The sequence below is a fragment of the Kuraishia capsulata genome, genomic scaffold (genome assembly GCF_000576695.1).
Source record: "Kuraishia capsulata CBS 1993 genomic scaffold, Kuraishia_capsulata_scaffold_3, whole genome shotgun sequence".
In the NCBI taxonomy this organism is placed as follows: Eukaryota; Fungi; Ascomycota; class Pichiomycetes; order Pichiales; family Pichiaceae; genus Kuraishia; species Kuraishia capsulata.
The window spans coordinates 206,295-233,486 of NW_019172952.1; the positions used below are offsets into that span (position 1 = coordinate 206,295).

General features: G+C 44.9%; 18 protein-coding genes across 18 annotated transcripts; 7 read left to right on the forward strand and 11 right to left on the reverse strand.

Moving 5' to 3' along the window:
* Positions 1 to 412: 412 nt before the first annotated feature.
* KUCA_T00002353001 (uncharacterized protein) lies at positions 413 to 776 on the reverse strand (the record flags this gene model as incomplete). Its single annotated transcript, XM_022602599.1, has 2 exons — positions 413 to 607; positions 654 to 776. 2 exons carry the CDS (start codon positions 774 to 776, stop codon positions 413 to 415), a joined length of 318 nt encoding a protein of 105 aa, XP_022458387.1.
* A 625-nt stretch (positions 777 to 1,401) lies between these two features.
* KUCA_T00002354001 (uncharacterized protein) lies at positions 1,402 to 2,034 on the reverse strand (the record flags this gene model as incomplete). Its single annotated transcript, XM_022602600.1, has 1 exon — positions 1,402 to 2,034. One exon carries the CDS (start codon positions 2,032 to 2,034, stop codon positions 1,402 to 1,404), a length of 633 nt encoding a protein of 210 aa, XP_022458388.1.
* A 10-nt stretch (positions 2,035 to 2,044) lies between these two features.
* Positions 2,045 to 2,362, reverse strand: KUCA_T00002355001 (uncharacterized protein; the record flags this gene model as incomplete). Its single annotated transcript, XM_022602601.1, has 1 exon — positions 2,045 to 2,362. One exon carries the CDS (start codon positions 2,360 to 2,362, stop codon positions 2,045 to 2,047), a length of 318 nt encoding a protein of 105 aa, XP_022458389.1.
* Positions 2,363 to 2,486: 124 nt separating this feature from the next.
* Positions 2,487 to 3,155, reverse strand: KUCA_T00002356001 (uncharacterized protein; the record flags this gene model as incomplete). The annotated part of the gene is made up of 2 exons (XM_022602602.1): positions 2,487 to 2,867; positions 2,940 to 3,155. The coding sequence occupies 2 exons, from the start codon at positions 3,153 to 3,155 to the stop codon at positions 2,487 to 2,489; spliced, it is 597 nt and encodes a 198-aa protein (XP_022458390.1).
* A 1,499-nt stretch (positions 3,156 to 4,654) lies between these two features.
* Positions 4,655 to 6,286, forward strand: KUCA_T00002357001 (uncharacterized protein; the record flags this gene model as incomplete). The annotated part of the gene is made up of 1 exon (XM_022602603.1): positions 4,655 to 6,286. One exon carries the CDS (start codon positions 4,655 to 4,657, stop codon positions 6,284 to 6,286), a length of 1,632 nt encoding a protein of 543 aa, XP_022458391.1.
* A 261-nt stretch (positions 6,287 to 6,547) lies between these two features.
* Positions 6,548 to 7,807, reverse strand: KUCA_T00002358001 (uncharacterized protein; the record flags this gene model as incomplete). The annotated part of the gene is made up of 1 exon (XM_022602604.1): positions 6,548 to 7,807. The coding sequence occupies one exon, from the start codon at positions 7,805 to 7,807 to the stop codon at positions 6,548 to 6,550; it is 1,260 nt and encodes a 419-aa protein (XP_022458392.1).
* A 239-nt stretch (positions 7,808 to 8,046) lies between these two features.
* Positions 8,047 to 8,713, forward strand: KUCA_T00002359001 (uncharacterized protein; the record flags this gene model as incomplete). Its single annotated transcript, XM_022602605.1, has 3 exons — positions 8,047 to 8,188; positions 8,248 to 8,419; positions 8,479 to 8,713. The coding sequence occupies 3 exons, from the start codon at positions 8,047 to 8,049 to the stop codon at positions 8,711 to 8,713; spliced, it is 549 nt and encodes a 182-aa protein (XP_022458393.1).
* Positions 8,714 to 8,857: 144 nt separating this feature from the next.
* On the forward strand, positions 8,858 to 10,285 carry KUCA_T00002360001 (uncharacterized protein; the record flags this gene model as incomplete). Its single annotated transcript, XM_022602606.1, has 1 exon — positions 8,858 to 10,285. The coding sequence occupies one exon, from the start codon at positions 8,858 to 8,860 to the stop codon at positions 10,283 to 10,285; it is 1,428 nt and encodes a 475-aa protein (XP_022458394.1).
* A 53-nt stretch (positions 10,286 to 10,338) lies between these two features.
* Positions 10,339 to 11,784, reverse strand: KUCA_T00002361001 (uncharacterized protein; the record flags this gene model as incomplete). Its single annotated transcript, XM_022602607.1, has 1 exon — positions 10,339 to 11,784. One exon carries the CDS (start codon positions 11,782 to 11,784, stop codon positions 10,339 to 10,341), a length of 1,446 nt encoding a protein of 481 aa, XP_022458395.1.
* A 262-nt stretch (positions 11,785 to 12,046) lies between these two features.
* Positions 12,047 to 12,643, forward strand: KUCA_T00002362001 (uncharacterized protein; the record flags this gene model as incomplete). Its single annotated transcript, XM_022602609.1, has 1 exon — positions 12,047 to 12,643. One exon carries the CDS (start codon positions 12,047 to 12,049, stop codon positions 12,641 to 12,643), a length of 597 nt encoding a protein of 198 aa, XP_022458396.1.
* Positions 12,644 to 13,014: 371 nt separating this feature from the next.
* Positions 13,015 to 13,830, reverse strand: KUCA_T00002363001 (uncharacterized protein; the record flags this gene model as incomplete). The annotated part of the gene is made up of 1 exon (XM_022602610.1): positions 13,015 to 13,830. One exon carries the CDS (start codon positions 13,828 to 13,830, stop codon positions 13,015 to 13,017), a length of 816 nt encoding a protein of 271 aa, XP_022458397.1.
* A 222-nt stretch (positions 13,831 to 14,052) lies between these two features.
* On the forward strand, positions 14,053 to 14,280 carry KUCA_T00002364001 (uncharacterized protein; the record flags this gene model as incomplete). The annotated part of the gene is made up of 1 exon (XM_022602611.1): positions 14,053 to 14,280. One exon carries the CDS (start codon positions 14,053 to 14,055, stop codon positions 14,278 to 14,280), a length of 228 nt encoding a protein of 75 aa, XP_022458398.1.
* Positions 14,281 to 14,570: 290 nt separating this feature from the next.
* KUCA_T00002365001 (uncharacterized protein) lies at positions 14,571 to 15,413 on the reverse strand (the record flags this gene model as incomplete). The annotated part of the gene is made up of 1 exon (XM_022602612.1): positions 14,571 to 15,413. The coding sequence occupies one exon, from the start codon at positions 15,411 to 15,413 to the stop codon at positions 14,571 to 14,573; it is 843 nt and encodes a 280-aa protein (XP_022458399.1).
* A 188-nt stretch (positions 15,414 to 15,601) lies between these two features.
* Positions 15,602 to 16,903, reverse strand: KUCA_T00002366001 (uncharacterized protein; the record flags this gene model as incomplete). Its single annotated transcript, XM_022602613.1, has 1 exon — positions 15,602 to 16,903. One exon carries the CDS (start codon positions 16,901 to 16,903, stop codon positions 15,602 to 15,604), a length of 1,302 nt encoding a protein of 433 aa, XP_022458400.1.
* Positions 16,904 to 17,116: 213 nt separating this feature from the next.
* KUCA_T00002367001 (uncharacterized protein) lies at positions 17,117 to 19,465 on the forward strand (the record flags this gene model as incomplete). The annotated part of the gene is made up of 1 exon (XM_022602614.1): positions 17,117 to 19,465. One exon carries the CDS (start codon positions 17,117 to 17,119, stop codon positions 19,463 to 19,465), a length of 2,349 nt encoding a protein of 782 aa, XP_022458401.1.
* A 231-nt stretch (positions 19,466 to 19,696) lies between these two features.
* On the reverse strand, positions 19,697 to 22,198 carry KUCA_T00002368001 (uncharacterized protein; the record flags this gene model as incomplete). The annotated part of the gene is made up of 1 exon (XM_022602615.1): positions 19,697 to 22,198. The coding sequence occupies one exon, from the start codon at positions 22,196 to 22,198 to the stop codon at positions 19,697 to 19,699; it is 2,502 nt and encodes an 833-aa protein (XP_022458402.1).
* Positions 22,199 to 23,370: 1,172 nt separating this feature from the next.
* Positions 23,371 to 25,308, forward strand: KUCA_T00002369001 (uncharacterized protein; the record flags this gene model as incomplete). Its single annotated transcript, XM_022602616.1, has 1 exon — positions 23,371 to 25,308. The coding sequence occupies one exon, from the start codon at positions 23,371 to 23,373 to the stop codon at positions 25,306 to 25,308; it is 1,938 nt and encodes a 645-aa protein (XP_022458403.1).
* Positions 25,309 to 25,553: 245 nt separating this feature from the next.
* KUCA_T00002370001 (uncharacterized protein) lies at positions 25,554 to 27,047 on the reverse strand (the record flags this gene model as incomplete). The annotated part of the gene is made up of 2 exons (XM_022602617.1): positions 25,554 to 26,935; positions 26,996 to 27,047. The coding sequence occupies 2 exons, from the start codon at positions 27,045 to 27,047 to the stop codon at positions 25,554 to 25,556; spliced, it is 1,434 nt and encodes a 477-aa protein (XP_022458404.1).
* Positions 27,048 to 27,192: the final 145 nt, after the last annotated feature.

The window sequence follows — 27,192 nt, forward strand, 5'->3', positions numbered from 1 at the left end:
TTGCCAGAATAATCAGGAAGAGGTCTCACGTATATTCTACTTCGATATTTCGGCAAAAATTAACAGAGTGAGGTGTAGATACAAAAGACCTGAAAAGTCTAAGCTTGAAAAAGTTCAATGAACTGTGCGACCTCAAACCAGCCAGAGACTGAAATATCCCCGCAGTACTTTTGAATGCATTTGCTTGGACTCAAAAGTTTCTGTAATCTTCTACGACGTTCTTCTTTTCTTGATAATGCATAAATTGCCAATGATATAAACGATAAAGGCCCACAAGTGTTAGCTCCAGTAGGAGAAACGAGAATGCTCTCGCAAGAGCGGATTCTCCTTTTCGTCCTCTTCAAGCGTCCTGACAAATTGCAATTTCCAATTTCCGTTTTTGATTCATTTTCTCAGTCTAGATCATGACAGTTTAAGCCTTCGAGGATGGACCTGGGTTCATCTTTCTCTTTCCACCTGGAGTGGTGGCAACGTTGACGAATCTTCTGGTGTAGAGCTTTCTCTTGTAAGCCCTGCCTCTTGGCTGCTTTGGCTTTTCTTGCTTGTCAACCTTTGGGGTTTGAGACTTGACCTTACCGGCACGAGCGAGGGAACCGTGAACTTTACCCTAGAGAGACTGAGTTAGTAAGAAGATCATAGAGGTGAAGGAGTACCGCTGAGAGTCTTAGTAGTTGACTAGATTTGTATCGTGCAAATTGCCGTTCATTCCGTCCACCTGGTAATGCTAGATCGTCAATCGATTTGGCGATTAGCCCATTTGTGGTCGGCTTGGACATCGTACCATAAATGGCCTAATCTCCATTAACGCTCAAATGTTGTATCTGAGTAATCATATCTACTCTTGCATTGTATGGCTGAGCTGGAAAACTTCTTGCAGGCATTTTTGTTGGTGTTGGTGGCGTTCTTGCCCCTTTTTCTTGATGTGGTTCTTGCTGCCGGCACTCGAATGGAATATAGCGAAAAGCTGAACAAACTTGACTATAACGACAATCTGGACTCCCTCTATCAAATCACAAAGTTAACACATACCATTTTGCAATGATTTATAAGTTTACAGTGATGTTTGTAAAAGGTGAAAGGGTGCGTAGAGTTTGACTTTTTTTACTATTCTCTTTCACCGATGGGGCACCAGAGCGGCCAGCAAAGGATGGTCGTGCACCCTGTAGTTCCAAACGGGTAATTTAGACCGATACACGCCTTGCTCGGGGGAAAAACCTAAGTACTGAAATATACGCAGAGAGAGACTGAGAATTTCGCTCCTAGGTGTGACTGCGGATTTTGGTCATAAATAGGTTAATACACACATATTACATAATCCCTGCGGCGCCATTCGCATTCCATAAACTCCACTATGTAGTTGCGAATACCACGCCGAGCATGACTGCGGTGAGCTATAATTTGTCAGTTAGAATTTATCGAAAGTAAGAAATCTGTGTGGTGTGAACTTACTGAAAAAACGAACAAGAGCAAGAAGCCAATGCCAAACTTGCTTGCTGGGAACACGTTCTTGGTGAGCGATTGCTGGATGTTGAAGTAGCGTTGCGTTCCAACGAGTAATGTGATCAAAGCCCCAACAATAAACAATAACCCAAGCGCCTTGTTGGTCCGCTTCAACGCGTTGTTCTCATTCCCTTTCGTCCCAGACAGTTTGAGCAACTGCGTTACCCCCACGCCTATGGAGGCCAGTGCCAGCGAAGTACGCAACCATGCCAAAAATGTCCGCTCTGAAGCAAGATGGTCTCGAGCAACAGATCCCTTATTCTCCAATAGCAACGACCCGTAGTTCCACCAGTGGCGCGGCGTTCGTACAGTCGTGGTGGTGATGGATGGCTGTCTCCCTTGCGCAGCTATTGAAGGCGGCCGTGATCTTGTTTCTTCCCTGTTTCTAACACTCAGATTGGAAAATGATGGCGAATCTGCACCAGAACCGGTCCTATTTTGCATTTCACCGTTGAATGGTTCTGTAACGTTGACAGATTCCAACCCCGTGAAGGTGGGTGAGACCGATGGACGCGAAGTGGCTGATTTCGTCATTTGCACGATGTCAAACAGAAAATCCGGGGTTTGCAGGAAATCGGATTAACGTGCAGGGCCCGAGGATATTTAATGGATAATTAAATTGGACTCTTTGATTTAATCGTAGCGGAAGAAATATAACATATAAAGAAGACCAAACTGAAGGAACGTTGCAGTACCATGCAAGGGTCAACTGTGGCTCAAACTCCGATAAAATGACAGCTGAATAAGGCTGCAGTCGTGCTGGCAGCAGGCAAACTGTGTCGAAAAATGTCAAGTTCTGCATGGCGTTGAGCTCAGATCTAGTCACTGATGGAACACTTGGTATGATATTTGAGAAGGTCATCAACAGAGTCTTTGATATGATTGCTGATCAGGTCTGCCATGCGGAATGACTGTCACCTGAATTCAACCCTCTATCGTCACTTTCGCAACAGCTGCTAGAAGAACACCAAGGGACTGCGTAAAAGTTAGAAACGAAGAATCGAAAGCAAACGAAGATCGCCGACAATCTCTAAAAGAACTTCACTTACGGAAATAACAAACATCATGATGACACCAATTGACAGTCTGCTTATAGGAAACTTATCCTCTGCTAGAAGTTTCATCGTGTTGACATATCTCATTCCTCCAAACAAAACAGTCACTAGGCCAGCTACTACTAGTAGCACTCCTATGGGTTTTGCAAATGCTTTGAACAGGTGAAAATCTTTCTGGCGTTGAGAGGTAGATCTGGAGTCTAAATCGCTGGATAGTTCCGCGTACTTGAACAGTTGTACCACACTGATTCCAACAGTAGCGAAGTTCAGTGCCGTTCTGATATAAGCAAGAGCCGTTCTTTCATTTGCGAGCTGGTTGGTTAGTTTGAGAGATGGTAAGACAGTCTTCGAAAAAAGATGAAGACTAGGAAGAGTTTCACTCACATGATCTCTTGCGAGCGATCCTGTGCTCGGTATAATGAAGCTGAACTTTCGGCTTAACACTTGATAATATGACTGGCCCGGTCGTATCCTAGATTTGGAAGCTTCATTCGATGTTTCTTGAGCGCAAGCTGTTTGATCATTCAAGCCCGTTTCGTGAGCTTCTGATGGCAGTTCGTTCCTGGGCCCAACCGCCTCTTGTAATATGCCGTCCATCATTATGTGAGTGTAGTATCCACAAGATTACGAACGAATCAACTGCCTGGGGTGAATGGTTATTATTGAAATCAGCAAAATAAGCCTGAAAAGTCCGGTGTATTTATCTGGCTCAATTTATCCGAGCTCATCTTACCCGGCCACTTCTCTCGCGCGGCGTAAATTTGAAGGGTTGATGAAAGATAGCGATGGGTGTAAAGAGTGAGATATGGGTACTGGGGCAGAAATATGTGTAAATAAATTCGACTCTGAATTTTGCTATAGATTTTATGTGTTGAAATAGCACAACATTCGGTTGAGAAAAATAGGAAAAGGGAATTACGGATTAGGTGAGTCCAATTAGTCCGAAGTCGGGACTATAGTATGCACACGTATAAGGATGGAAACGTACACTTCCTTAATTTTGGGGTAGAATAGAAAAATATTGCGCAAATATAGCCGTGGCCTTGGCGACATTAACGGTGCTATGTTATTACCGCTACTGTCCTTGGCTATCACGCGAATTATGTTGATGAGAAGAATCAAAAAACGGGAGTCCAGAACGTGGAGCTCGACAAGATCAGCGCTTTTTATGCGGAAAAACTTCCGTACGTTCTCATCTTATTGCTGGAGTTTACTTCAATAATTCCGCGGCTAGAAAGGAAATAAGCTTTGGGTTTACGCAGTAACGCCGTTCTCGCAAAACCATTTTGGTACTACCGTTTTGGAACATGTTGGTGTAGCGACCATCTCATGGTCTCTCTAGCCTTATGACTGGTGGTATAAATAGGCACCGAAACTTAGCAGTTGTATTAGCGGTGATACCCAATCACAGGGTCACATCATCTTGAAATCCACTCCATTTGCCTGTGTTCAACCTCAAGAAGGATACAAACGCGAAAACAGTTCGTTACCTACCACAGAATGCAACTAACAAAGTATGGTAACATATATACATTTATCTGTATACCTACATATTTATATTACCGGAGTGTCCGTTGAGACGAACGGTGCAGGCCGAGATGAGCTTGTGTTTCTTTTTCCGAAAGCCGAACGGTTAACCACGCATTAACTCCTTTTGGCTATACCCATTTTCATATCAGCGCACAGTGGCTCAATCAGAGAGGCAATGGGTCAAAATAACCCAAATGTAGAGCGTAGGATTTAATCCAGCCTTGAATACCGACTGTTACCGCGTTTTCTCTATGCCTCAGAACCCTGCATTCGTTATATCCTTAAACTCCGATTTAATTCGTTTGTACACGCCCGTTGTGCATATGCGTTACTAATGGCTGCAGACATGCGGCTTGCTTCATGCAAGTAAACTCGGCCAAACTAAAAGTGTGTTTCGGGGTGAACGTAATGAAGTCCGCCTGAATCCATACGCGTCAAATTGGTGGCAAATACAATGCCGACTGCAAGTGTATATAAAGGCAGTTAACCCGCCCTAGGCGTCTCTCTGGAATTAAGGCGAGTCTCAGCATTCTTCAAATTGCAAAGTTCGTCGAATTATCACGCATATAATGAAACTCTCAGAACTCTCAGATAAGATAGGCAGCTTTAGAGAGCGTGGTGGACGCCCGCTTCAAAAGCCCTGGATTGTGTTTTTGGTTGTTGTAATCTCGCAACTGCTGGATGCTATGAACATCACAGTTGCTGCAACAACCTTATCACAAATTCAAGAGAAATACGGCACCACCTATCCCATTGCTAGTTGGGTGCTAAGTGCATACGCCCTCTGCTATGCAGGATTCATCATGATAATGGGAAGAGTCGGTGATATTGTGGGCCACCATATCGTTTATATCGCTGGTCTTTTCGCTCTTTCGCTGTTTCTGCTCATCACCGCCGCTGTTGAGAACCTTTATGTGGTAATAGTTTTCAGAGCTCTTCAAGGACTGGCCGCTGCTGCGACAATTCCTTCATCTTATGCTATTGTCGCCCACACTTTCAGCGGAAACGCATTGAAGCTGGCTCTGGCTGCTATTACCGGTCTCATCACAGTGGCTGCTGGTATTGGTTTTGTCATTGGTGGTGCATTCTACGAAACTTCGATTGGCTACAGAGGAGCATTCTTCCTATTTTTTGCTCTCTGCTTGTTGAGCGCTATTCTGTCATTTTTCTGTGTTAGACATACACCAACCTCGCCTGCGAGCTTGTCGAAATTGGACCATTTGGGTGTCTTTATTATGCTCAGTGGAGCACTGTTATTGGTGACCGGTTTGACGGAAGGTGGTGATAAATGGGATTCACCAAAAGCATACGTTCCAGTCGCAGTTGGTGTTGTTCTCATCATCGTGTTCTTGGGTTGGGAGCTTTATCTTTACAAGAGGTTCAACTGGTCAAAAGATTTGGACTTGCTGATTCCACCAGCTATTTGGGACATTCCTAACTTCATACCATTGATCATCATAATGGGTCTCAATTACGGCTCTATGTTTGCTCAGATGTTGACTGCTATCCAAATATTCCAGTACGTGTCGTTACATTCCGCAATTGTTTCCGCAGTCCAGTCGCTGGCAGGTCCACTGACCGTTGCTATTTTCACATTCGTTGTCGGTGTTTTGTTTGGCAAGATTCCACCTAAATACTGCATTTTCTTTGGAACATTGTTGTCTCTCACAGCATCTGTTCTCTTCAGCAGAATGGGTTATACAACAGAATCCTACTGGAGGTACGGGTTTCCAGCCTATATTCTCCTAGGAGTTGGTACTGTCTCCACCTTCATCAACACTCTTAACACGCTGATTATGTCGTGTTCTTTGGACATGCAAGGATTGCTATCTGGAGTTGCTTTGACCTCGGCTCAGTTTTTTGTTGCTGCTGCTTCTGCTGCTGTTTCATCCATTGTGGGAAACACTGAGTTTGGCGACTCTCTTGAGGCCAAAGAGAATCTTATGAGAAGATACCATCACGTCTTCTACATGAGTATTGGCTTGTCAGGTACCGCATTCCTTGTGGACTTTTTCGTTAAGAACTTGCCCATTTCGGGACTTCAAGAACAATCAGCCGATGAAGAAGCACCAGAAGAAAAACAAAGTTCCAACTTTGAGGTGGATTCTTCGTCAGGTGTGGTAGCCAGTGAAGAATATGAGGACCTGCAGAAGGGAGTTGAAGTAGAAGGCGTGGCACCGGACGCTGCTTCTTCGCATTAGTAAAATTGAAAGAAACGCTGTATGTTTTTTTTTATTCAACATGAGTGCTACATGGTTGGTTTGGGATATTAGGATTATTGTAGTTTCATTAATAGAAGTGTCTATTAAAGGAGTTCTCTTTTTTCTCTTCAAGTTGATTATGCAGGAGCGGCATGATTTAGAAATATTCATTCTCTATGTACCATTGAAGCCTAAGAAATCACTAATGTGGGTTTTTCATGATCTGGTTTTTGATAATCGTTCGTGTCGTTCGTACTTCCACTAAAACTTCAATGAACTGACCCCCTTTGTCAGCCCTTTCATGCTCTTCTCTGCTTCCTTCTTTCTCCGTGCGGCAAGCTTGGTGTTAGAAACACTATCAGCAGCCTTCTGCAACTTTTCACTTTCCAGGTTTCTCTTCACCAATCTGCGACCACCAGCTTCAAGGGTATAGTTATCCAGGAAATCATCGATCATGCCCTCAAAATCAGATCTCTCATTCTTGAAATCAAAGGGCTGGTAATCGTCTTCCTCCTCTTCATCATCGTACTTCTGCTTGATGACCTCGTATCTTTCATCTAATAACCTCAAACCTTCCGTCCGCTCCAATGCCGACGAAGTCATGGAAAACGAAGATGTGTCAGTCATGGCCCCCTTCTTCCTTCGTTCCTTCTTCTTAGCACCCTTTGTCGACTTTGATCCCCCAATATTGGGCAAGTCTGTCAACACGTCTTCCTCTTCTTCCTCGTTTTCCTCAGCCGGTTCGTCCTCAGAATCAAAATCGTCATCACTATCCCAGTCATTCTTAGTTTTGCTCCTATCCTGGGACTTTTTGAATTTAGCAAAATCCTTTTCCCAATTATCGCCTTCGTTTCCGGAATCATAATTTTCGTACTCATCCTCGTAGTTATCCAAGTCGTATTCGTCAAACTCTTCGTCATCCTCTCCTTCCCCTTTAGCACCACTGGCAAGCAAATCCGCAAAAACATCGCCATCTTCTACATCCTGAGTCTCATCAAGATACGCATCGTTGTCCAGGGCCTCCAATACCTCCCTTAAATCAGGATCCATGTCCGGCTGAAATCCCCCAATGGCGTCTGGTATCTCTTGCTGGTTTTGATAGTCAATCTTCACTTTAGTTTCCGATGGGACTGGAAGCAGTTCTTCCGGAAGTCTGATCTTTATATCTCCTTTGTTGAGCCTCTCCGAAGAATCTCCGTCTTTCGCTATGAATATACCGTCGCCATGTCCTATAGGCCGCAGATGCTGCATGTAGTCATACTCAGTGTCGTCGAACGGAATGCCGTAAAGCGCAGCTTCTCCTTCATTTACACGAGTCTTTCCTGAGAACTCTTCCTCGAGATCTTGTCCAGTGGCCAAACGAATATTTGCACCCTGGGCTCTTTGCTTGTTATCAGTGTGTACTGGGACGAAGACACTCTCTCCTGCCTCCTCATCATAAAACAGTGGATCATCGCGTGATCTATGCACCAGAGCAAACGTCTGGCCCTTTTTCTTATCGATCCACTTCTTTGTAGACATTTTCCACTTGAAAATTGCTTTGATATCGGCTTGGTTACGACATTCAAAAAGTTGCAAGCCTTTGATGCAGAAGGCCTCTATAAAAAAAAATTGAGATTGATATTGACACTACGATTACATTTTGCCAGGACACGTTCCTTTAGACATGTTTATACTTGACATCTGACTAACTTAGGAGTCTGATTGAGAACCTGTTTATTGGTGATCTCTTGATATAATTCTTTTAATCTCTGTGTTTCATGAAGATCAAGATCAACAACTGGCATGCTGTCTATGCCTGGCATTGGGATGTTTCCGAGGACGAGGTTTGCGGTATATGTCGCGTATCTTTCGATGGAACCTGCCCTGCTTGCAAATTCCCAGGCGACGATTGTCCTTTGGGTAAGTGCTTTATGATATGATAACTCCGCTCATTTAGTGCCATTTACTAACGTGTCCAGTTGTTGGTGAATGCCAACACTCGTTCCACATGCACTGCATACTGAAATGGCTGGAGACTCCAACCGCAAAAGGTCTTTGTCCAATGTGTAGACAAGCATTTACGGTCAAAGGGGATCATGTGAACTTCCAGATACCTGCTGTTCCTCGTGACGTCAACAGCGATGCGGGCTCGTTTGATGCCGACTTTGAGATGGAAGCTGAGACCAATGAGATATGACGAGAGCCTGGAGGAAACATCGAAATCGGATCGCGAACTGCGGATCTCTTTTGGTAAATTTACGCTTTGCAAATCGGATAACTGCTGATTCGATAATTGGATCTGCTGAAGAAATACCGAAGTGGACAACTTGGGACACCCCAGATGGCTGGCCACTAGGTCACCATCACCTTGCATTACATCGCACTTGCATGGCAGCACAACAAGTCTGTGCTGCTCCCGTCGCTTTAAAAACATTAAAAGAATAGCTTTTTCAAATCAATAATTCTCTCTAATATGTTTGTTCAATTGGCCCCTTCCAATGCCTGAAACTTTTTATTTATCCGGCATTTTCCCGAGTCGTGCGCCGCACGTGATTTTTCAAAAATCCAGCCTCCAAAATACTTCACCGTATGACTCTATCATCTGTAACAAGACTTCAACCACCAACCAACGTCCCGACTGCGTTTCAAAGCCGAGAAAACAGCATCGTTTACATCACCATGGCCAACACGCCTGAACCCAAAACTTCCTACACCATAGTGGTCAAACTGGGTTCTTCATCCATCGTGGACGAGGTCACCAAAGAACCCAAGATCTCTATCATGTCTAGGATAGTGGAAACACTGGTCAAACTACGACGCGATGGCCACAAGGTGGTGATAGTGTCTTCAGGAGCAATTGCCACTGGTTTAAAGCACCTGAGCCTGGACAAACGTCCGAAGAAGCTGGCCCAGGTACAGGCACTGGCAGCTATCGGCCAAGGAAGGTTGATCACACTTTGGGACAGTATGTTCCGCCATTTCAATCAGGTCACCGCTCAAATTCTGTTTACGAGAAATGACATCACAGATTATACACAATTTAAAAATGCTGAAAACACACTGGAAGAGCTCATCAACATGGGCGTGATTCCCATTGTCAACGAGAACGATACGCTTTCGGTTCAGGAAATCAAGTTTGGTGACAATGACACGCTGAGTGCGATAACCGCAGGAATGTGCCATGCAGATTTTCTGTTTCTTCTAACAGACGTGGACTGTCTATATACGGACAATCCTCGGACCAACCCCGAGGCGAAGCCCGTTCTCGTGGTGAGGAACATGAAGAACCTCAATGTGAACACGAAATCCACGGGATCCGCAATAGGAACCGGTGGGATGACTACTAAGCTGATAGCAGCTGATTTGGGTACGAGTGCAGGCGTCACAACGGTGATTTGCAAGAGTACTGTTCCTGAGAACATCCTGGCCATAGTGAATCATAGTAAAGAAAGCGACGTCAAGCTGGTATCTGATGAGGAATGGGAGAACGAATCCTTCGAGGATTTCGAGAAGTTGAATTCAGAAGAGTTCAATACCTTGCAGCGTCTGAATCTCCCTCTTCATACCAGGTTCATAGGCCAATCCGTTCACAACACAATCAAAGATAAGGAGTTCTGGCTTTTGCACGGACTGAAGCCAGCTGGTGAGTTGATCATTGATCTGGGCTGCTACAAGGCCATCACAAGAAAAGAGAAAGCGGGTCTTCTTCCAGTGGGAGTCATCACCACCGAGGGGACTTTCCATGAGTCTGAGTGTGTGGAGTTGAAGGTTGGAGTTAGAGATTCTAATGGAGATTTGGATAGGTCAACCCCGCTCATTTACATTGGACGGGGTCGTTGCAACTACACGAGCTCAGAGATAGAAAAGATCAAAGGATACCAGAGCAACCAGATAGAGTCAATATTGGGGTTCGCTGATAGTGAGTATGTGATCCATAGGGAAAACCTTGCATTTCCTCCTCATCAGGACATAGATGTTGAAGGGTTGTTGAAGGAGTATGCCAGTTTGAGGGTATAGAGAAATGGCTCCAACTTATAATGTCATTTGTCTAACAACCAACTTATGATTTCCTAAGCCTTGTCAAGTTGCAGTTTATCCTGAGAAGAGCCTAGCTTCCTCAACCGCAAATATGTATCGCTGCCGTAGCCCTCTAATGAGTACATGTTCAGATCACCATTCCAGTAATCCGTGTAGACCTTACACATAGGCAAACTGATACCCAACGTGAACTCAAAAGGTCTCGTGATCAGCGAACTCAAAGAACCCTTGGCCTTCATCGATGTCTCACGAGTTTCCATATCTCCCAGTTGTTGAAGTAAGCTTTGGCTACCCGAGGTTGCTGATATGGCCTCATGCGTAGCATTGCTCTCAAGTATAGGAAAACGTGGAGTCAAATTCAATCCCGGAAGACTATGGAAGTTCGAAAGACTCTTTCTGGCCAGTTCTGGAGACCTTCCAAAGGACCAGACTCCGGGTAAATTCTCTTTCTTCATCCCACCGCCCTGGTCTGAAAACTTGAACGTTATGTCCTTCTTCGTCTGGGCTATCATCACTCTTATGGGAGGAGGCTTAATCTTGGTAATATCCTCCGTAGAATTTTCGTGTCTTTTCACAAAAGCCTGAATCGTGGACTTGTAAGCGTTTCGGGTAATTTCTCCAAAAATGTAGTTCAGATGTGAAGGCATGAAGGGAAAACTGACATCGTCTCCTTCAATGATGAGCTCTGGCATTTGCAAATGTGGAAAAAGAGAACTCAAAAAGTTAGAGGCTGTATTCTTACAAGCAGTGAGATTGTCTATGGCAGAACATTGTTTGAAAACATCGCCAATGTAATCGGACGGTCTTTCCTCCTGAGCACCCTCTCTGAAATTTTTGGACAACGAGATATGTTGCTCTATGATAACTCTTCTGCTGATACGCGATCTGATCATAGACGACATAAATGCATCAAGCTCAGCCTGAGGCAACGATTGCAAAATAGAGCACTCCAAAGCTCCCATCATCAAATGCGGCAAAATCAGCAAATGGTCATCTAACACCTTTTTCAAAAACACGCAGAACTCGTCATTCTCCTCTAATGTCTCGATTCTTGGCTTCCACCTGAACATATTAAAACAATGGCAATAACTCTCATAGACTTGAGCTATGTGGAAGTTATTGACAACGCCAAACGGCAGTTTTTGCAAGTCCTTTATTCTAAGCGCAAGTCGCACAGGCAACTCGGTTCTCACAAAGTTGGCACTGCTAATGACCTTTTCCTTGGTCAGCTTTTTGCCAAAACCAGCCAACTGTCTCAGAGAGACTGGATGGGGCGTTCGCTCAGCCCACGTCAAGATAATGCTGTTGTGATAGAAATGCTGGGGGTTTAGCAGTAGGGAATAGCCGGGGAAAGGGGCCAGATCGTGGACGTTCTGTGTGATTTCGGACAAACCCACGTCGTAGCCGTGAGATGAAACATTGTGTGCGCCAATGGGAATTCGTGGTTTAGCCAGTCGTATCCTAGAAGTTCTGAGCATGTTTCCAGGCGTGTTTGTACTCTGGTGATTCGTGGTGTGTGTCTTATCATGTGGAGCCTGATAAATGACTCTTACTATAGGTCGTGCCATTATCACATGTTTTGGGTCGTGTTTGCACCAGTAATTGAGACCTCAGTGCTCGCACATAATCTCTCACCGATATCTCTGGCGCATATTTCACCGCGTTGAGTCTGACGTTATAGCACAAATATTTCAAGATGTCGACAAATGCCAGGAGAAGATTGATGAGAGATTTCAAGGTATGTCTAATTTCTTCGAAGTTGAGCTGGATATTGGCAATTTCACGGGAAGCCTGTCTGCTCCACACGCCGCCACCGGTGGGATATCAAAACGCATTACTAACACCACTCAAAAGAGGATACAGCAGGATGCTGCTGGAGGAGTGACTGCAGCTCCACTCCCGGATAATGTGATGATCTGGAATGGGATCATCATAGGGCCTCAAGATACACCTTTTGAAGACGGGACATTTAGACTCACACTTACCTTTGATGAGCAGTATCCAAACAATCCGCCCAACGTGAGATTCACTTCAGAGATGTTCCATCCAAACGTGTACGGAAACGGTGATTTGTGTTTAGATATTCTCCAGAATCGGTGGTCGCCTACGTACGATGTCGCCAGTATTCTGACGTCAATCCAGTCGTTATTGAACGATCCCAATATCTCCAGTCCCGCCAATGTGGAGGCGGCCAATCTATACAAAGACCACAGATCACAATATATCAAAAGAGTGAGGGACACAGTGGAGAAGAGTTGGGCCGAGGATGATGATGACGATGACGACGATGACGATGATGACGATGACGATGACGATGATGATGCGGAAGACGCATGAAGCTAAGTTGTCTGGAAGAGGGCGAGAATGCCCGATTTTGAAATAAGACCGGAGTATAGGCGTGAATACCCAATTGTTACCAGAGGATTCTTTAATTGGGCAGAACTCGTGTTCAAGACCTGCTACACGTATCATATCATTTGCATCGCCAGGTGTTGATTCAAGAACGCTTTGAATCAGACTGGGTCAAAAGAGTACATTTTCAAGAAATTGTTGTAAAAATTGTAGGATTTTCGTTGTATCCTGGCGTGAGAATTACCAGAATCGCTTTAAACGTATGCACAGGCCTCTTCCAAACTCTGAATCTATTTATCGCAACCTCCTAAGTTGCCCCATATTCATCTTATCATAGTACCCACTCGTTCCACTTTCTAATGCAACCATAAATAGTACCACTTCTTGGCCTTTGCCCTCTCTGAAGCCAGCCTTTCCTCTATCTCGGCCTCGGCTACCTTTCTGGCCAACTCCCTCTCCATCTCCTTCTCGGCCACAAACTGCTCATATTCGTTCACAGGTGCCACATTGGACTTCTGAACCCTTCTGTCCCTTCTGAAGTTCATGATAGTCAATGCTATAACCAGAAATATCACCGTCTTCGAAAGAGGGTCCATCTTGGTCTCCTTCTCATACTGTTTCTGCCTTGCATCACCGGCAGCTCGTAGATTCACTGGAGCTGTCTGAGTCACTCTGGTGGTGCTCTTTGGATCGTCTGAGTACAGGAAACTGGGGATCTTGAAGGGAAGATCTGGGGGAGGAACGTTCTCTTCCACCTTGGGAAATCCTTCTCTTGGCCCGTAATTTGCATATGCCACAAAGTAAAACATCCTCTTGACCTCTTTCGGCACACTGGTCCATTTCATCTTTGAGTACTTATTTTTCAACTCTTCCAGGATGTACTGTTGCTGGACATATGGAGCTTTCAGAAAACTGGAAGTATCGGCGTATATCTCGGAAACATCGAAATTTTGAGGGATTTCGTCGTCGTCACCATTTCCAGTAGGACTCAAAATCGAGAACACGTCTTTTAACGACGAGGCAGCGAGTTTATTTCTCTCCTTTTTGATCTGAGCTAGAGATGCCCGTTTCTTTGGGGCGACCTCAGTCGTAGCACTGGTCTTTGTGGAATTGAACCTTACGGTCCCTGTTGTTCTCAAAACAACATTTGATCGTCTCAGAGCCACTATCATTGTCAGCTGTCACCAAATCGGTCAAAAATAACGTGAAATTGGCTTGTTGTTGGCCTCTTTGAGTTCGCGAAGAGAACAAGAAAGATTCAAGATTATTGCCCATTTTGGTTACGAGCCAGGCCGGGGCATATCTACCATTTCTGAACGACACTCCCTCGAATCCAGATAGAAGCCGAGAAAGTCTCTTTCTTTATATTCAGTATTCTCCCACAAAAAACAATAATGTCTGAAAAATTCGATCCATCCGCCTTCCTGTCTAAGATCATTGGCCAGCCGGTGATAGTGAAACTGAGCAGTGGGCTGGAGTTCCACGGAGACTTGCAGTCAATTGATGGTTTCATGAATGTGGTTCTGGAAGACACCAAGGAGTACAACAAGGGAAAGTTGACAAAGACATATGCAGATGCTTTCATTAGGGGTAACAATGTGATGTATATATCACAGGCCTAAGGATATGGTGGGTGTGGAGCTTATTGGTGTAAGATAGTGTTGTTGACCGTGTGACTGTTGAGTGTCGAATTGATGATTACTGGTTTTGAAGGGTATCTCATTGGAAGACCAAAATCGTTATTGGCTATGGCCAACTATGCGGTTGTGAATTAGAGCACAGTGACTATATAGTCACAATATGTTGGCTGTCTATTTATTAGGTGAATCTTCTGTATAATGCCAAAATCTACTTCATCTAAGTTTGAACTCGTCTTAATCTGCTCTATATTACTTACAGCTGTTTCAATCGATCACTCGCTATCATCACCATCAGCTGGTTCTTGGTTTGCGTGCGTCTCCTCCGTCTCGTCTGTATCCTGTGTAGACTTCTTATGTTTTCTCTTTCTTCTCTTTTTATCCCCCAAATCGTCACCATTTCCCTCATTTTGATTGTTCGTGTCATTTGCATCTTCGGATGTCTTTTCAGTCTTCTTCTTTTTCATACTCAAAGGATTGGGCTCCTTGGGACCTCTCTTTCTTTTCTTCGGCTTTTCAGTCTCAGTTCCTTCAGCATTTGCTTCAACCTTATCTCCACTAGCAATAGCTTTAGGCTTCTCTGTCTCAATTACACCAGCATGCTTTGAGTTCAATCCGCCTGTCAACTTTCCGTTCTCGATTCTCTGCTGAACCTTCATACTAGCAGGACTGAGTGGTTCCATGATCATAACTGATCTATTCATGTAAATCAAAGGAACACCTGGAACACGTCTCAGAGCCTTCCTCAGCTTCTCGTCTTGGGTTGCCACTAAGTATCTGTGCTTGTTTTCACCTTTGACATCCACTATAGACTTGATACACTCGTATGACGAAAGAGTCTCTCTGTGATTGCACCGCCTCTTCTCCATGGTCTTCGCAATCTCGATAGCGGGCTGGTTGCGCGAGTCGTAGAGATGTTGAATACAGCATTGAGTAATCATCATCTTTGGGTCGCTCTGAATCGTTCTGGCAATACCTTTAGTAAGTTCAAAAGCTGTCTTTTCACAGTGCAAGACCAACTCGGAATCCGCCAGACACTGAATGGGGAGCATGAATTTGAAAGTATGCTGGTAAGCCTGCATTTGCTTACGGTAAGCCTTGGCTCTCTTCTGTTTCATATTGGGTAGTGACTTGTCGATTTTTCGCAGGTTAAAGCTCTGGCTCTAAACACTTATCTATGTACATTTGAAATATTTGGAATATTTTGAAAAAAAAATTGAGTTGAGTATCGGACGACCTTCTCCACACTTCGTGAGGTTCAAATTTTTCAATTGCTCTGCTTGAGTATCCCATCCAATTATTTCCATTATTTTTCAAAAGTTTTGAAGCAAAGAGATCCCATGGTACCACCAAATCCAAAACTGTTCGAAATAGCCGCTCTGATAGACTTCTCACGTGCAACGTTGGGGACGTAGTCAAATACAAAGTCCTCGGGGTTATCATCAGGATGACCACCGATCGACTCGAGATTGAGAGTAGGAGGCATGATATTATTGGTCAAAGCCAGAATGGTGAAAATGGATTCAACAGCACCGGCTCCACCTAGAAGATGGCCTATGGACCCTTTGGTGCTGCTAACACCAACATCTGTACCACGGTGACCAAACAGAGCCTTTAAAGCAAAGTTCTCTGACCGATCACCCAGAACTGTCGATGTAGCATGAGCATTCACATAGTCGATATCTTCAGCAGTTAAACCAGCCTGTTTGATTGCAAATTCCATGGCTCTTGTTGCTCCAGTGCCAGCAGGATCTGGTGATGTGATATGAATTGCATCTCCCACGATGCCATAACCTCCAACTTCAGCATATATTTTTGCACCTCTGCTGAGAGCATGGTTCATTTCCTCGAGGATCAAACATCCCGCACCTTCGCCAAGTATGAACCCGTTTCTCTGGGCATCAAAAGGCCTGGACGCCCTTTCTGGCTCATCGTTGAAGCTGGTGACCAGGGATTTGGCCCTGGCAAACCCACTCAGTGATACCGGGTGGATGGCAGCTTCTGTTGCTCCCGCAACCATCACGTTCGCATAGCCATCCTTAATGAACCTGGCAGCATCTCCAATGGCATGGGCACCCGTAGCACACGCCGTAGAAACAGCGTGGTTGGGTCCTTTGAAGCCGTGCCTGATGGAGACGTTACCTCCAGCCATATTGACCAAAAGTTTCGGTATAAATAGTGGCTTCACTCCTCTGTAGCCCTTGTTATGAAATGCAATTGAGTTTTCATAAAATTCATCTACTCCTCCAATCCCAGAGCCGAATGCGACTCCGGTATTGTATTGGTCATCATCGCTCTTAGGGAACCAATTGGCATCCTCAAGTGCCTCTTGCGAAGCAGCAATAGCATATTGTATGAAGGGCGATAGTCGCCTAACCTCATGTGATTCCAAAAAATTGGTTGGGTTCCAAAGCCCAGGACCGTCTCCTGTAGGTACCTTTCCAACAACTCTATTGGGGATTCCCTCGTAGTCCGCAGCATTGGAGAGGGTGGAGGTGGAGACTAGTCCTGACTTCGAGCCAATCAGATTTCGCCATGAGGTCTGGATTCCAACTCCCAGCGGAGAGACCATCCCCATTCCTGTGACTACCACTCTTTTCGCACTCATGGTATGGTGACTTTTTGGAGTGTGAGAGACAAGACATTGGCATAGAGATATGAGGTTAATGTGAGGATGATCTCCAGAATTGGGAGCATCACGTGACTCTCCCGATTGTACGAGCTCATCTCTAGAATTTTTTTTAGACAGGCTTGATGAAAAATTATCTGATAATACTCAAGCGGTCCTGATCGTCGTCATATATTCATCTCAAATTTAAAAATGGCTGGCTCTCAGCTGAAGAAACTAAAAGAGTCACTACGTGAGGCAGGTTTGACTGGTCAAACCAACGTCAAGAAGAAGGGAAAGAGAAGCACACAGAAGACCCCCAATGAGACAAGGAGAGACGATAGAAAGAAGGTGGTCCAAGGAATTCGCGAGCAGTTCAATACTTTTGATACCAAGTTCAACAAGAACAAGAGAGACACAGCCACAAAGACTGCTGTTGGCAGACCAAGCGCTGCGAAATCCGAAGCCGAAAAAGAGCGCAAGAGAGCATACGATGCACTCAAATCCAGAAAGAATAAGACCGGTGGAGTATATGATCGTCGTTTCGGTGAAAATGATTCAAACATGACAGCTGAGGAGAAAATGTTGGAAAGATTTACCAGAGAAAGATTGGCACAGGCATCGAAGAGGTCGATGTACAATTTGGAGGACGATGATGACGACATGCAGTTGACCCATTCCGGAAAGTCATTGTCGTTTGGTGATCTTGATAACGAGGAAGAAGAGGATGACGGTGGATTTTTAACCAAGAAAAGAGATTTCGAAGAAGGTGACTCGGAATCTGAGGCTGAAGTCCAGCCTGGTAGGAAAAAGACCAAGGCCGAGGTGATGAAGGAGGTGATTGCTAAGTCGAAATTCTACAAGCACGAGAGACAATTAGAGAAGCAAAGACTTGAAGAGGACATTGGAGAGCTTGATGACAACTTTGATGATGTTATGTCTGAGCTTCGTGGAGTTCCTCAAGAGAAAGGTCCACTTTTCAGCACGAAATCCGAGGACAATATCAAGTACGACACAGCAGTCAGATCGCTTACACTGGAGAGAAGAGCCGTACCGGCTGATAGAGTGAAGACACAGGAAGAGCTTGAGAGTGAGCACAAGGCCAAAATGGAGAAGCTGGAGGCTGATAGGAAACGCCGTATGGAGGGAATGGTCGAGAATGCAGACACCAGAGCTGATGACTTGGAGGATGACTTTTTCCAAGGCACCGACGAGGAAGACGAGGAAGACGAAATCAGACTGGCCGAGGATGATGAAGAGGAGGAGGAGCTTTTTGATAGCACCAAAATCACCGGAACAAACAACATCAAAATTGGCGGAAAGCCCGAATCGATCTCGTGCCCCAACAGTCTTGAAGATATGTTGAACTTGTTGAAAGACTACGAAATCTTGGAATATCCAAACGTAATCAAGAAGGTGTTGAAGACATATGATCCGAAATTTGGTGAACAGAATAAACCCAAAATCAGAGAGTTTTCAAAAGTCCTGGTTGACCTGATTGTGTATCTCACCGACGAGGGTGCCAATTCAGAGGTTCTCGAAGGCATCATTTCCAAAATCAAGCCTCTAGTTGAGAGATATCCTGAAGAAATGTACGAAAAGTTCAGATCGTACCTTTTGTCTGCTTCCACAAGACCCGACATCAGAAAATCTGATCTGATTGTTTTCACCTTGGTTGGAATGACATATTCCACTTCAGACCAGTACCATTTGGTCGCTACTCCAGCCACATTATTGATGTGCGAGTTTCTAGAAACCACTGAGATTGAAAACAACAGAGACCTCTTTGTGGGCGTGTATTTTGCTACTCTTCTGGTGAGATATCAGAGGATATCACAGAGGTATATCCCAGAAGTGGTAAGCTTTCTCGAGAAAGCATTGTTGAAGTTGGTTCCAGAACCTGAAAAGATTGAATCACAACTTCTCTCCAGCACACATTCAAAAATAATTTCAACAAGTTTAACTCTAGAGGAGATCGCATTGCCAGAATCCGACAAATTGTCCCTTTCTCTGTTGGATTCCAGGTCAAAGTCAGTCACGCAGGCCCTGCTATCAAAGGCCTTGAGCACAATCGATTTGCTCATTCCTCTGTGGCAGCAATTCACATCTTTCACAGAAATCGTCACACCATTTATTGCAATTTTGGATCATTTGCTCACCAAAGTGGAGTCCACAAAAATCAACACTCTTCACAGCAAGCTGGTCAAACTGAGAGATGTTTCTCTCGCAGAGAGAAGACCACTGAAATTGCAAGCCCACCGCTCTATCGCAATCGCCTCGACATTGCCTAAATACGAGGAGAATTTCAACCCTGATAAGAGTTACGATCCAAATAGAGAGAGACTGGAGGTGAGCAAGCTGAAGGCCCAATTGAAGAAGGAGCAGAAAGCAGCATTGCGCGAGATCAGGAAGGACTCTAGGTTCATTGGTAAGCAACAATTGGACGACAAACGCAAGGAAATGGACGAATATCATGCGAAAATGTCCAAGATCGTCAACAGCATCTCCACCGTGGAGGGGGCAGAGAAAAACCAGTATGCTAAGGAGAAGAGAAGACGTTGAGATCCAATGGAGTGGTATAGGAGCTAATTTGGTGGCTCAAATAATCATCAGCATGTAATTAAGATCATATTCTGGTTGTCAGTAGTAACATTAGTATTGAGCAACAAGCAGCTTATTAACCCAAATGACAGTCATCCCGTCATTCACTAAACTTTTGGCACCATTCTAGTATCAACTTTACCATCAGCATGTAAGTATTACCCTCATGGCCAAGTCTTTCCTTAGCCTTCCTCACCTTATCCCCTGCTTGTGCTTGTATATTTGATTAATCAACCCTAACACTCCCCCATCATCATCCTCTTCCGATTCCACCTCCTGTTCCGCAACAGACTCGCCGAGAACAAAACTTGAGTTTATGTATTCATCTCCAAAGCCAGGCCGTGATGGAGGCAAAAATTGGGATTGCTGCTGGAGTTGCGGTGTGTATCGCTGGTTGTAGATACTCTGGTTGAGACCAGAATGTGTATCAATCATAGAATTCTTCATAGCAGACTTAAAGCCGAGGTTCTGAATTGCGTTCTTTCTGGAAGGGACGCGGTTTTTCTCCATGGTCGGCTGCTCATTTCCATAAGTCTCCAGGAAATAGAGATATGACTTTGCCATTTTGTCGTCATTAGAGGAATAGTACTCATCTCTCAACCCATCCTTGTCACTTCTGTCGAACTCAAACTTTGCAAAACGACAAACGTAGCCAAGACCCTCGATGTGAACGCTGAACTCTCTGAAGAAGTCTATTATCCGTTCTGAGGATTCGGGAAGCTTGAAGTAAAGCAAGTAAGGCAACATCACGAAACTCATGAGCTCCTTGGCCACGAGAACTATCCTCAGGTTGAACAGTTTGCAAAACTCGTTCTTGACTGCCTCAGTGTGATATTTACCAGCCCACTCGTTTGGGAGATAATGAGTATATTGTGAAGCGTATCTCAGGCTGGCTTCCGGGTCAAAGACGGTGTTTGTATCCGGAAGCGCACCTTTGCAAACCGTGAAAATTGCACCCAAAGCGGAGATGTAAAAAAGGACGGTGTGACCCTCGGTCAGCTCCAAATTCAGAAACTGCTCAGGATCAATAATAGTCAGCAGAACTAGCACAGTCACCAAAGATCCAGAAACAAAGGATACGAACTTGAGCAAAAGAGTAGTCTTCTCCTTGGGAAACTGGTTCACATAGACAGAGGCTGGCTCTGTCGAAAGAGCCAGGCGTTTCTTGAAGATATGAGGGAGCTCATTGAACTCGCGAAGCCTCCAACGAGCATCGGGAGAGTATTCCCTCGCTGACAGCAGCGCCGGGTTAGTCTTAAAATCGTAGAAGAATTTGAGGAAATAGTACAGCAAGAAATACACCACTAAAAATGGCGAAAGTCCTATGCTGAACATGCCGGCCATTCTGAATCGTTTGCGCAGTTCTGTAGACAATCCGAATCGCCTGTTCTCGTTCAAAACAGAAGGTCTCAACTGGCCCATATCGTTGAACAAAAAGTCAAAGATACACAATTTCAGATTCCATTCAAGCGTCTTGGTCAAGAAAATTGATCCTCCAATGGAAAGAGATGAGTTTAATATCTTCTTGTTGAACATGGCCACCATATAGTTCTCCTTTCGCATGAGACGATTGGCTACATCGTGAGCGCTAAGCTTCTTCTTAGACCTCAGATCGTCGTGTTGAGTAGCAGAAATCAGTGCATTTGTATTTTGATCGCGGAGAACCATGATCTTCTTCACGATAGTGGCCCAGCCAATCGTCTGGAGTTCGTCGTCTCCCAATCCCAGAAGCAAGTTGTAGAAATTCCTGATGTCCTTCAAATTGCGGTACTCGTCAATAAAAGTGCGCAATCGCAATCCCAGAAGAGCCATGAGTATCAGATAGAGCATCTTCTGAAGAAAAGACATCTTCGAATAGCATTTCGGGATCTTCACCTCCGAGAACTTAGTCACTCGAGTGTGCATTAGGGTTGTGTAATCAATACAGTTGCCCATGAAACTAACCAGCCAGATCACAAAAACAATTGTGAGTGTGTCAAATAACCTCTTCAGCAAAATGCAGTAGAACCCGTTCCCAAGGTAGTATGAATACACGTCCATTAAAAACTTGTCCAGATTAGAGACGTTAGCCCACATCCAGAGAGACCTTTCCATAGGCGTAAGGATACCAGTCCGTTCTCGGAATCGATGCTGTTCATCAGCACTTTGCGTAGGTCTTCTTTGTTGCTGTGGAGTCGCAGCCGGAGAAGGGGATAGTTGTGGGGGCCTTCTCTGGGGTAGTTGGAACGTTATCCCCTTTGGGATCGTCCTATCAGCGAAGTTTCGAGCGTGAATCTTCACATTTTCGGCCAGAGTAGGCTGGTGCGGCCGTGTATCACGAGTTGGGGTGGCTGGAGAAGGCAAAAAATCCTCCATCATCAAACTCTCGGGAACACCACCAGCACCAGCTTCATCGTCATAGCCCGCATCCAGGTTGTCTGTACTCGAAAAGTTGTCCGAATCAGAATGCAATGATGATGTGTCCAAATTCTGGGATGTAGCATGCTGTTCATAAAGATCTCTAGGCGGGTCTTCGTCGTCTTCTTCTTCCTGTTCGTCCTCTTCATTGTCATTGTCGTCGTCGTTGTCGTAATACTGGTGTTCGATATCGTCAGCAAACAAAGGGTTGGAGGCCACTGATCCGGGGTAAGCCGAATTTAACCCAAACACCCGCGACAGAAATGTGTGGTTGGTGGAGTCTCTCGGGTTTGCCATTGGAAGCAGGGTGAGGAGAAGGAGAAATAAGGATGGTGTATTGATGTCTTGTTCCATGGGGAAACGCCTCCTCTAGATAGCGACAGGTCTTATCGTAGTCGTGTGATTGCTATTTAGCGCCGCATCTTTGGAGGCTCAAAAGGAGGAAGAAGTTTTCTGGCAAAAGCTATGGATTTGGTGAAATTATTGGGTAAGAAAGGAATTTACGTTATTAGGGCAGCATATAGGGGGCATTTGCTCAACGTCAACCGTTGAAAGATTGGACAATCAAGAAGAGTGTGAGATTAAGTCAATAGAGTCAAGTAAGGTGGGTAGGAATACTGGATGTTACACATACAGGGCCTGGTTGGCACGTTTCTTGAGTGGCTATTAACAAAACCATCAGAATATTATTCTTTGCGATGAATTAAAATTTGTCTTTTCAACTGGAGTAAAGGAATACGGATACTCGTTTTCTAGTTTGCTACCAGACTGTTGGTAGTGTGCGTCAACTAAGATCGTCGCCGCACAAGTGACCACTGCCACATACTGGTAATCAATATCAATTAGCATAAATGTCGATCACCTCGAAGCGAATCGTGAAGAGTGAGAAACCATATCACAAACCCATACACGGTCTACCCAATCAAGACGGACGGCGTTGGCGCGTCACCAGGCCCGTCTCATCTTGGCTTGTCACGTGACATGCCAAAAATAAACCCTGTCTGTCCACGCCCCTGTTTCACGTGACATTCCAGACCGTGTGGGCGCATTTTGAACTCTCTAATTGCGCACTCACTTCAACAAATTTCACAAAATAAATGAGAAAGCCACAAATTCGGAAGTGTTTGACACGCTTATTAAAGCTTCTTTTTTAGATTTACTGCCAATTAGATCCGGTTTCTGGTCCAGAAAACAAAACCAGGTAGTGCAAAGCACAATGTATAACCGGGTAACCCGTCCCAAGCCTCTTTTCACCGCTGCGGAATTGCTATGCACAAAATGTGGTATTAAGGAATACAAACAGAATTCTTTTCTCTCTCTCTCTTTCGTTGTTACTGTGTCCTTTAATCCATCTTGCAGCTTTTGTTTGGTTTTGTTTGCCATATACCTGCTCTATTCTAAGTTTGGTTGCACCAAAGGAGCCTCTTTTCAGTCTTTTTTAGCGTTTCATCCCTTGTCTCCTGATCGCGATGTCGACAAGGAATTTGACAGCAGGTTCTCCTCATGCAGATTCCCAGCCATCGTCTGATGATAACGATGTGCGGAATCCATTCAACCAGGACTATGAGGTGCAAAGTTTTGATGATGATAGTTCTAACTCCTACGGAAATGACCAACTCTCAAAGCCTTTTCTAGATTCGCGAGACTCCTCCTCCACAAACGCGCTATTGGGCGGAGCCATGACACCTCTGGAGTATGATAGGTACCCCCAACCAGTTTCGAACAATTCGAGGGTGATTTCATTAGCGTCTTCGCGTGCAAGTTTGAACAATGGCTACAAGGCTGCCAAACGCGGTTCTTACAGCGGATCGTCTTCCACCAGCGACAAGTCTGGTAATCCGTTCCAGATTGACACAGATTTTTCGCCATTTGGAGGATATCCAGCTTCCTCGTTCCCGCTTCACATAGATGAAAAGGAGGCGGACGATTACTTGCACAACCCGGATCCCATTGTGGATGCACAGTACGAGAAGAACAGATTTGTTAGTGACCTCAAGAGCATGGACAAAAGATCTTTAGGGGGTCTTTTTGGTCTGTTGTTTTTACTTTTGGGTGGTGTTGCTGTGTTTGTGATTCTGCCTGTTCTCACATATAGTGGGGCTACGACCCACTCCAAGTGGCTTGACACATACACGATTCTCACGGAATACTCGTATCCGCAGCTTTCTGCGATTCGTACTGAGATGGTGGATCCAGACACTCCTGATTCTGCTTATACGAGAGAAGCCAAGGATGGATCATTATGGTCCCTGGTTTTTTCTGACGAGTTTAATGCAGAGGGTCGCACTTTCTACGAAGGAGACGACCAATTCTTTTATGCTCCAGATTTCAACTACGCTGCCACAAAGGATTTGGAGTGGTATGACCCAGATGCTGTTACCACGGCAAATGGAACTCTTGTTCTGCGTATGGATGCTTTCAAGAATCACGACCTCTACTACCGTAGTGGAATGCTTCATTCGTGGAACAGGCTATGTTTTACTCAAGGAGTTCTCGAGATCTCTGCGAAGTTGCCAAACTACGGAAATGTGACCGGTCTATGGCCTGGTTTATGGTCGATGGGTAACCTCGGAAGACCTGGATATATGGCTACTACTGATGGAGTTTGGCCATACTCCTATGATTCGTGTGATGCTGGTATCACTGCCAATCAATCATCTCCTGACGGAATTTCATATCTTGGTGGCCAGAGGCTGAACTCCTGTACCTGTAAAGGTGAAGATCATCCAAACAGGGGAACAGGAAGAGGAGCACCTGAAATTGATATTATTGAAGGAGAAGTAGACACGACAATCAAGAATGGTGTTGCTTCTCAATCGATGCAGATCGCTCCGTTTGATATCTGGTATATGCCAGATTACGAATTTGTTGAGGTTTACAACGCATCGATCACCTCAATGAACACTTACGCAGGTGGGCCATACCAACAAGCCGTCTCCGGAATCACAACTCTGAACACAACATGGTATGAGATGGGTGCAACTGGCACTCCTAGGCGATACCAGAAGTACGCGTACGAATACCTCAACGACAATGAGGATGGTTACTGCCGGTGGTTTGTTGGAGATAACCCAACCTTCACGGTTTACGCGAACGCACTGGCACCAAATGGTAATATTGGATGGAGACGTATCGCGAAGGAGCCAATGTCTATCGTTATAAACATGGGTGTTTCCAACAACTGGGCCTACATCGATTGGCCCTCTATCAAGTTTCCAGTCGAATTCACCGTCGACTATGTGCGGATCTACCAGCCAAACGACTCGATCTCACTTACGTGTGATCCAACCGACTATCCCACCTACGACTATATCCAGGATCACCTGAAGGCGTACGACATTTGGAATTATACCACTTGGGAGGATGCTGGTTATGATATCCCCAAGAACTCGTTGACTGGGTGTTAAATATTTCTTGTCAGTTTCCTTCTGGGGTTCCATATTGTGTTGCGGAATCTGATGCAAGTATTTTCTGCTCCAAGATGGAGTTAGTGTGTTATAGATGGAAGTTCTTAGGACCCATCACTATTGGCTCAACGCCAGACTGTTATTTGTTATTTTCTGCATGACAGTCTTATTAGTTATAAAAGAACAATAAGAACTGATCACTTTTTTTGACCATGAGGCATTGTATCTTTTTGACCTTCCCAGGGTTATGTCTTCAAAACCTCCACAATCTCGTTGATTCCATTCACCAATCCAGCCTGTTTTACTCCAATATCATCACAAGCAATGAACTCAACTCTGTTGTCCAGAAATTCGCCGATATTGAGATCTCTCACAATCTCATCGTAATTGCCTTGAATCAGCAAATTGACATCTTCATGCCTCTTCACAGCTGCTTTCACCACCGAAGAGCCTGCCACAATCGTCGCCAAAACTGTCGTTTTGTCTGTGCTCTTTAAAAATTTCACGAGGTCACGATACTGCGATTCCCGCTCACGATCGGGAATGTCGAGGGCCTTAAAGCCAGGATCGGTGCGAAACTTTCGCTTGAACTCGGCATAATAGGTGAAAAGTTTAGGGCTACCTTTCACGAATTTGACAAAACTGGCCAATGGCGACTCAAAGGTAGATTCTGTTTCATCTTCAGCAATATTTTTACCCATTTCAGTGGCCCAGTAGTCAAAACATGCCTTCCTACCGCGATTGTCTGCTATAGCATAAAACCCTGGAGATTCAATCAGCTGTTCGGCCACGAGCTCCCATGGAGCAAACCGATCAACACCTTCTGAGCTTAGCATCGCCATGAACTCGGTCCAGCCAGGTTTATTGGTCTCGCTATCTTCAGCTGAGACACTCTCGTCGGATTCCAAATCTGAAAGATTGAGTCCTCCTTCTGAGCCAGACTCGTCAGTTGGGAGATCCGTCATCGATTCCACAGCAGAGCTCTCGCTTTCAACGGAAGCTCGGTTTTCGTCGCTACTCTGTTTTGGAGCTTCATGGGGATCTTCCTCGTCACTAGAGGAGTCGTAACCTGATATCAATGGTCTTGAAGGGGTGGTACTGGTGAGTGGTATCTGTCCTGAGAGTCTTAGTGGTTCGGATGTTCCGACAGTTGAACCAGCTTGATCTGATAAAATATCCGAATTTTGAATTTCGTCTGCTGCAAAGTCATTTTGTACATCACTGTCGTCTTGCGCTTCTCTATCTTTTCTGTCTTCTTCACCTTGTTCTTCTTCACTTTCCTCGTCTTCATCTTCCTCTTCTTCCTTTTCTAATTTCAATCCCCTCGCCTTCGCTATCAAAACCAAAAACTCATCCACAATCATTTTTTCCCTCGTGAAGGACTCAACCTCTTTGTTTGGATACGTCCATGTAGACTGTTTCGTACTGGTATTGTGGAAGAAACGGTTGCCCGTAGTTGTGATTACCAGTACCCATGGTTCTGTCAGTGGCATAGTGAATTTTGGGGTCCCATATAATGGCGACTTTCTTCGCATCTTCTTTATTTTCGGTTTACGATTTGCCACCTCCAGCACTGGTCTATCGTAGGTGGATGTCTGAGTCTGCTCGTTGTAGAAGTAGACTTGGCCTAAGCATGTATTGGGTTAGTAACTTGCAAATGTCATACCAATTGGTTCTAAGCACTCACCATCTTGAGCTTGATGACTGGACCAGAACGGAGGCAGTCGCTGATCGCTCATTGAAAGCCCTATATTATTTAGAGCAAGACATTAGTCGAGACAAAGCCAGATGCGGCCCGCTCCTTCCTGATAAGGTGAAAATGGTTGTGTGCCCTTGTTCTTCTTGAGGTCACGTGATCTCTGGCCACCTTATGGAGACGTTGAC